We start from the raw sequence: 7,917 nt of genomic DNA on the forward strand, positions 1-7,917 counted from the left end.
GAATGATTTTCCCTGCAGCAGTTTTCAAAATACCAGTGTTGCCCAACATAAAACGACGAAGAGTAAATACAGCGGACAGATGCATTAGTCTGAGATATCTGGGCAAAACAGAAAAAAGTACTGAGAGGAAAACACCCCTTCCACAGCCACTACAAGGAATCCAGAATCACTTCTCTCTTCTGCAGTTTCTCCTTTTTTTTTTTTTTTTGTATGTTTTTCGCCCATGCATATGCAAACGTCAAAGAGAAAGAACGCCATGACTCCAATCCCCGTGTTAAAACAGCATAAAGTGATGATGAGTGGATGTCACCTGTCCTCAAAAATGTCAGTCATATTACGTACATCTGACATATAGGGAATCCACCACCCCATCAAGCTCAGACCACAACTCAAAGTGATTTCCATCAGAGTGGCTCGATTTCCTCTGTTGTTGTGAATGCATTAGATAATATGACGTGATTCACTGCAATCACAATTACTACTACTTGAAACTAAATATCTATTGTACATTCCATATCCAGGGCCAGATAAAATGGAGAGACTACAGACACCCCCCACCCCCCCCCCCATACAAACATTTTGATCTTTGGAGAACAAAAAAAAACTTAAATTATTAGTCTAAATATAATCTATTATTCATAGTATTCATACTGTACCCAACTGGTTAGTTGTGTAACAAAAACATGGCTAATGTGTATGTTTAAAAAGAAACCATAAATGCATAAACACTGACATGTCTGGACTCCCTAGTGGCAATAGGACCCTGAGCATGTGTTAGTTCAGTGTTTAAAGTCACCGTCACTGTGTGGACTGTAAATGGGACCAGGCTTAAAACCAGAGTAATACATGTCACAGGACTATTTAATCGAGGTACAAAATTAAATGTCTGTATAGTGTTCACAGAAAAAAAACAGATACATTCAGTAAAAAAGAGATTACTAAGAGGACTGATGAATGATATACTGACTGAAACCATGAGCATGTGCACACGTGACAACACTTCCAGAGTCTTCAAGTATTCTGTTGAGATCAAATACAATCATTTTATTTATATTCCTTCTCTCTTTTCTGTCTCTTTTTGCATAGCCTATATTTGGTATTGAAGTAATCCAAAAGTAATAGAAAGTAATCAAATGATATCACTTAAATATTGTAATACTTGGATAATACTACAGACCGCATTTTTTCCAGGTCATTTGTATCTGAATACATTTTTTGCTCCAGACCTGCTGATTAGTAACGATAACAATAATAATAATAATAATAATAATAATAAGTGTCATTATTATCATACAGTTGTATTAATAATATAACATGTAAAACACAATGTACATATTCCACAACAGAAATATGGATAATGATCACAGACAGTGATGTCATATAAAAATTCCATGAGTGCTTTGTCAGATTTTTCCTTGACAGTTCAGATCTTGACATCAATCAACAGCACCATCATGGGAGGAGGGGCCCATATCTCATGAAGATTGTTAAGAAAAAAAAAATTCCCCCGCATGTATGAAGCATGTTTAACCATTTCTCTTCCAGTCAGTCTCCTCCCTCACCTGTCGAATTTCGACTATAAATTGACCCAAGAAATGAGCCCGAATATGCTCACTTTGCTCTTCAGCAGCTCCCTACCCTGAAGACCTCTCCTCTCTGCCTCCAGAAGACTCCAGCAGCCCGTCCGCCTGCAGCACCATGACTCCTCGGTCTCTCCTCCTCTGCGTCCTGGTCCTCCAGTCTTTCCTCTGCACCGTCTGGTGCAGCCCTGTGTGCAACAACGAGTGCTGCCGCTTCGTGGAGGGCTTTCCTGTCAGGCTGAAGAAGCTCCGAGAGAACTTCTCACACATCCGAGACTTCTACGTGAGTAAACGCGCAGCACCCACTCTGCACCGACCTCCACAGTGAGCGCAGCATCATTTGGAGACATCCTCATCGCCCACATGTGGCCGTGTGGCTCCTGTCAGTCTCCAGGTGATGCTGTCTGCCTGTCTGTCTGTCTGTCTGTCTGCCTCACAGCACACTGAGCACACGCGTTTCTCTTCTGCTTCTGTTTGCAGGAAGCAAACGATGATTTGGACACAGCGCTGCTCGACCAGAGCGTGGAGGAATCTTTCAAAGTAAGTTTCACTTTTAATTCGCCGTTAAAAGCAAACGGGCTTCTCCAACGTGGATCAGAAACAGCAGACTTTGAAGGAGACTCGTGTAACCAGGCTGCTGCTTCCCTCTCCCTCTCCAGACAGCGTTCGCCTGCCAGGCCATGAACGGCGTCCTGGGCTTCTATCTGGGCACGGTGCTGCCGACAGCCCTGGCCGACGAGACGGAGGACACCAGGAGCTTAAAGCCTCACATGCAGTCCATCCAGCAGATCTTCGACCAGCTCAAATCTGACGTGCACAAATGTGTGAGTATCTGAAACGCGCGTTACACCTACACGAGAATAAAGATGCAAATACGCACCGATTACGCGCAGCAGAAGGCTGCGACACACTCAGCGCGCAGAGAGACGCGATGGTTCTGTTGTCGTTCTGCAGCACGTCCGAGAGTTAACAAGTGAGGAAGAGGAGTGAGGTCGACCTCCATGTTTTGTCACATAATGGTCCTGGAGGTTTTTGATATTATAATGTTCTCTTACTGCACTGAGGTTACATAGACGCGTTTGGGTCGAACAGTAGGCAAGTAGAAGTCAGTTCAACATCCTGCGGTTTTGGGCTCCAAACATTCCACGCACTTTTTGACATGAGAAAATTGGCTGTCAGACAGTCAGGGGAAAAGATTAGAGATGGCTCATAGGAGAGATCACAATGTTGCCTCAGTCAGTGATTCCTCTACTGCAGTTGCGTGCATCATCCAGTTCTGCAAAAGGGGAAGAGAAAGAAAGGAAGACATGCTGCACACACCAAGTTCCTAACAACAGCTGTACCCCTGTGTCGGTCATCACTCCTGTCATGAATTAGCAGAAGAGATAGTGATCGCTTCATTTATAGGCCATTGTCTGGAGGGGGCGGGGGGCAATTCAGGGCAGTTTCATAACGGTTTTTAACCTTTGTGGTAACTTTATCTTTCTCTGCCTCCTCCAACAGAGACATTACTTCTCCTGCAAGGAACCGTTTGACATCACAAGCCTAAACTCTACGTACACTCAGGTGAGTGCCAAGATTTAGAAATAAGAAATCATGATGGCCTGCAGCATACATGTGTGCCTGATTGCATTTTTGATCGTTTTAATAAAGTGAGCCACCTGTCTGTCCACAGATGGAGAGTAAAGGTCTTTACAAGGCCATGGGAGAGCTGGATCTGCTGTTCAACTACATTGAGACATATCTGGCTTCCAAGAGGCACAGGACACGTGTGGCCTCTGCTTGAATACCTGACAGACCTGACCTGTGGCCTTGTTCATCTCAGGGAAGAAGAACAGTCATTCATCTTGCACTCTTTTGTATTTAACTCCGTTATTTTCTGTGAGTGTTGTCAGACGATGATTTTGTTTTGTGAGCTCTCTGAGCTGACGTCTTTATTGCTCTGAGACCTCTGTTTACTGTTTTGTCCTGAGGACAAGTTTCCAGACCATATTGCGTCCTACACATATGAAGTTACAACACACACTGCCACTTGAAACAATGTGATATTTATATTTTTTTTATTTTTGAGTTAATATCTATTTATTTTGACTGGATATGTATTTGCTACAGACTAATAAATGAACTGTTGAACATGAGAGACTCTTCTGGGTTCATTTCATAGGGCAATACAGCTGAGCACTGAATACATGACATCCTGCAGAGCTGCAGTCTTTATGTGGGGAATCACTTGAGCGTAAAGTCAACAGGCTGCTGCGCTAACCTCAAACGTGACCCGTATACACCACTTACCAGCAGAGGCCCCGCTGGATCTTAACTTACGGTAACTGTAACTAGCCAGCCTCACCCTTATGGCATATGCACATTTGCACAAACACTTACACGTGCAGTGCATGCAAACACAATCACACTTGACACATAAAACAGAACTAACACACAGGGGTGAAATAGGGCAGTCCTACATTCAGAAAATGGCTGTTACTTCTTTTAAGTGATGATGTTTCACCTTCGTCAAAGGAACAGAGGCAAACTGGGCTTTTTCAAGGGTTAGTTAATACAAGTACTCCACCGCGAGTTATATCTCTGCATTCAAAACTTGAATGCACGTACATACATGCATTGCTCTGACGGCGTCTGTCTTTTCACCAACTCCTGACTTGACTCAGGCCTCCACACACTGAAACTACTCTAAAGACATTTCTTCAGTCATTCGCTCAGCCACCGTGGGATGAGCTGATAAGTATCGTTCCAGCAACGGTGGCACCTTACGCAAAAGTACAATTCCTAACATTTGTCTGATAGAGCATAACTGGGTCATTTTGACCGATATTAGTGGTAGTTTTCCTCATGGGTGAACGGTGTTTATCATAGTTTGCTCCTTTCAAAATCCTCTGTTGATTGGGTGTCCTTGCAACTAGTGTTTATGTTTTGAGCCACCTGTCTGTTAACGTGCTGCTGAAGATCGTATCTAGCTGTTATGAAATGACTAGATGCTTCTCTTCAGAGAACGATAGTTTCGAGGTGAGAGAGAGAGAAAAAAAAGACTCTATCATTGACGAATACGCTGTCCAAAATGTGCAGATGTTGATCTCCTCATGGTAGGGACTTGGAGGAATAATGCAGAACTGCTTCTGAAAGATCATGATTAATTGCTACTGTGAATATCTGAAATATGGATCTAACCCGGCGTTCAACTTTCACCTCAATAGTCGACACCTGTTGAGTTTACCCCCCCTCCCCCCCGACACAAAAAAAACAAAACCTAAGTACCCTCCCAATACCAAATACTAAAAACAATATAGTAATGGCAAGCGGGTGAATGGTTTGGACCAGAATGAATGAAAAATAGGAAATAAAAAAGTGTTTATAACTGTTGGAGTGGAAAGACAGCCGTCATGGAGAGGGCACTGCTGGGATAACGCAGCTCCTTGTCATGTAATCCCTCCATCAGAGGCACGAGTGTTGAAAACGACTTTGTGTGTTGAAGATGCAGAGACCTGGAAATATATTTTATCTTCTGCATTCATAAATGTCAAGATGTGACACGCTAAATTTCACACGAGAGGGAGAGGAAATGGAACATCTCATCTCAAAAGCAGTGAAATACATCCGTTGTGATTCTTCAATTTGAATGACAAAGATTAAAGATGAGTCACGAGCAAGATTAGATTGTTCCATAGTAGAGATGCTATAGATATCCAGATGTTCCAAAACTGCTTCAGTGCAGAGTGACACCCTCTATAATGAACTGAGTCAGCGTATGATATGGGGCCGTCACATCTTATAATACACTTTGTGTATTGGATCACTGATCCAGCTCATGGCGTGTCATGATGAGATAAAGTAAGCCTCTTATGCTGCTTCTTTTTTCCCCTTTTCTTTTAGTGTACTTGCGAAAGATTTTGAAAGTTAAGAACGTTGATCAACATATTTAGTTGTCTGTCTCTTAAATCTAATGTAAAGACATTTGTAAGCTCTGACCAAGGTGTCACCAAGTAATATTTCACAACAGTGGTAGATCCCAGACAGGGCGAGAAATCCCAGTATTTTGTTTGCGGTGTTTTACCAAAGTCATATCATTCTAACACTGAAGGCTGAAGGTAAGGAAGCAGAACACATGCAGATCATTAGGAATACATTGACCTGTTTCATTTTCATTCATTTACTTTGGCTACGTCAACAAACACGCCTACATTTTGTCCGATCTGCCTTCACCAGAGCATTGAGTAAAAATGTTCCACAGCACCAATAATGCGCCAGAATAAAAGCCTTTTTTCTTGTCACTGCTGTTTGGTGCCAATCAACATGATGAGTGGTCTGTTTGAAGTAATTTCTTATAGGCAGATACGTTTATTTATGTGCTGCATGAAAGTATCAAATGATGTGAAAACAGTGGCGGCAAAGAAGTCAGCTCCTCTGGATAATCAACAGAAAAAAGCATTCATGACCTCATTTACCACATACACGTCCTTTTAACTGCATGTATGCATACATATGTTCGCTTTCCTACAGCCTCTTTTCTAAGAAAACCGTAACGAAAGCGTTTTTTTTTTTAAAGGTTTTTGTCACAGGAAATAAAAATATCAGTGCGATCCCTGTAACCACAGCACACACCTAGAGCTGCACCTGACAGTAAGAACAGTCTCATTTCCAGATTAGAAAAATGTAGCACATGTAAAACGTTGAACAAAAAGGTTTTCCATTTGATCACACCTGAAAAACCTCACAGTGGTTCACTCAGAGCCGTGGGTTTCATGCAGGGGTAATGTCTGGCATCTCACTATTGCAACCTCATCTGGGGCACGTCGGATCAACCCCGTCAGTGAGAGGATGTGTGTGTTTGTGTGCTGATGGCATGCCACTTCAAAGAATCCCCCCCCCACACCCCATTTCAGAAGTCTCCGTCTTTCATATTTCCCCTCACCTTTGAACACGGGCGTACAGTGTAATAACATGCTGGCATGATTACGCTGACATGTTTCAGTTTCCGACCAAGAGAAATCAATTAATCACTTGTTTTCATGTTTGTGAAATATTGAATGTTTTCTCCATGATGATGGAAATCCTCTGATGTCGCTGAACTCTTTGAGTTGATGACATGACTGTGATGACATCACAAACTAAAGCCTATACCTGTAACCTTCCTGAGGTTTTAAATTCATTGTTTCCCACCTCTATTACAATAAAAGGCCAGAGGGTTCCTTTTGAGAAGAACACGTTGGGTGGGTGCCCTGAGGTTTGTTGTAGGCGGGGGTAAGGGGTAGAAACTCCCCCTTAGCTCCATTTAAAACCCTTTCTCAATTACCTGCCAGACAGAGAGAGATGACTGTAGGGTTTCGTGACACTCAAAGCTGGAAGCCTGGGGCCGCCTGACACCTGAAGAGAAATAACCTTGTGCATTAACGGGAAACTGCTCTAAACACCCCAGTGTTGGCAAATGTCCATGTTGACTCAGTGCCACCAGTGTTTTGCGACGCAAATTCGTATATTCCAGGAGTCACTCATGCTAGCAAGTACGGTCGTCACGAGTTGAGTCCGTGCACTCCATGTCAAAGCCACAAATCCCAAAACGGCCTGACAATCTGAGTCATAGTTGGCGACGTGACTGTCAAGAGGGATTTTCTTAATGTGAAGGCAGAGGTCGAATATGGAGGAAATAATAAACATTTTAGATTAGTCTCTTTTGGGGTTTACTCAACATATTAAGTTAATGAGAAACTGGACCAACAACCCAGAAAATCACAATCATCACATTCCTTACATGATGGTACTAAGTGCTACTGAACGCCTGGAATTGTTACTTTTTCCAGAAAATCCACTAAGATAATTTATGAGAGCTTTATATCAACACCTTAGTAATGAGGATTAGTGAAAACGTAATAAGGGCCTAATGAAGTCCTTATTAGTTTCATTTTGAAATTATGTTTTAATGAGACCGTCATAGAGTCAGTAGCATCATAAACATATTTAGTGTTTATTATGGTGATAATTTAAATGCACATAAGAAGTTTCAATGCATCTGTAATAAAAGTGTTACAAGTTTCTTATTATTGTTCATAATATTACTAACAAAAATTAAGTTAAACCACCTTACATACTACAGTTAAGCACTTAATAACAGCTGACTATGATTTTGGCAGGTACTGGTTATAAAGCGAGAACAGTACCTGAACAAAGAAAACCATTATTTACAATCAATTACTGTTTTTAAGCTGTCTATGAACTGTTTTTTGCAATTGCTTACAAATGTCTTGTAATCCAACAATGAACATGTTTATAATGCTATCACTAACACTACGGTCCCACTACAATTTTACAATGTTAATGACCATCTCAT

At 41.9% G+C, this 7,917-nt stretch overlaps 1 protein-coding gene across 1 annotated transcript; it reads left to right on the top strand.

Annotated features, from left to right (window-relative positions):
* The first annotated feature begins 807 nt into the window (after positions 1–807).
* On the top strand, positions 808–3,497 carry il10 (interleukin 10). The gene is made up of 5 exons (XM_037101467.1): positions 808–1,863; positions 2,061–2,120; positions 2,240–2,404; positions 3,084–3,146; positions 3,256–3,497. The coding sequence occupies exons 1-5, from the start codon at positions 1,699–1,701 to the stop codon at positions 3,364–3,366; spliced, it is 564 nt and encodes a 187-aa protein (XP_036957362.1). The 5' UTR covers positions 808–1,698; the 3' UTR covers positions 3,367–3,497.
* The last annotated feature ends 4,420 nt before the right edge of the window (positions 3,498–7,917 follow it).

The sequence above is a fragment of the Acanthopagrus latus genome, chromosome 6 (genome assembly GCF_904848185.1).
Source record: "Acanthopagrus latus isolate v.2019 chromosome 6, fAcaLat1.1, whole genome shotgun sequence".
Taxonomy (NCBI): domain Eukaryota; kingdom Metazoa; phylum Chordata; class Actinopteri; order Spariformes; family Sparidae; genus Acanthopagrus; species Acanthopagrus latus.

What these genes read in the sequence shown, in the direction of transcription:
- il10 (XM_037101467.1), top strand. Translation starts at nt 1,699, where the DNA reads ATGACTCCTCGGTCTCTCCTCCTCTGCGTCCTGGTCCTCCAGTCTTTC. An exon ending in CACACATCCGAGACTTCTAC is followed by an intron (nt 1,864 to 2,060) that starts GTGAGTAAACGC and finishes TTCTGTTTGCAG; the next exon opens with GAAGCAAACGATGATTTGGA. An exon ending in AATCTGACGTGCACAAATGT is followed by an intron (nt 2,405 to 3,083) that starts GTGAGTATCTGA and finishes CTCCTCCAACAG; the next exon opens with AGACATTACTTCTCCTGCAA.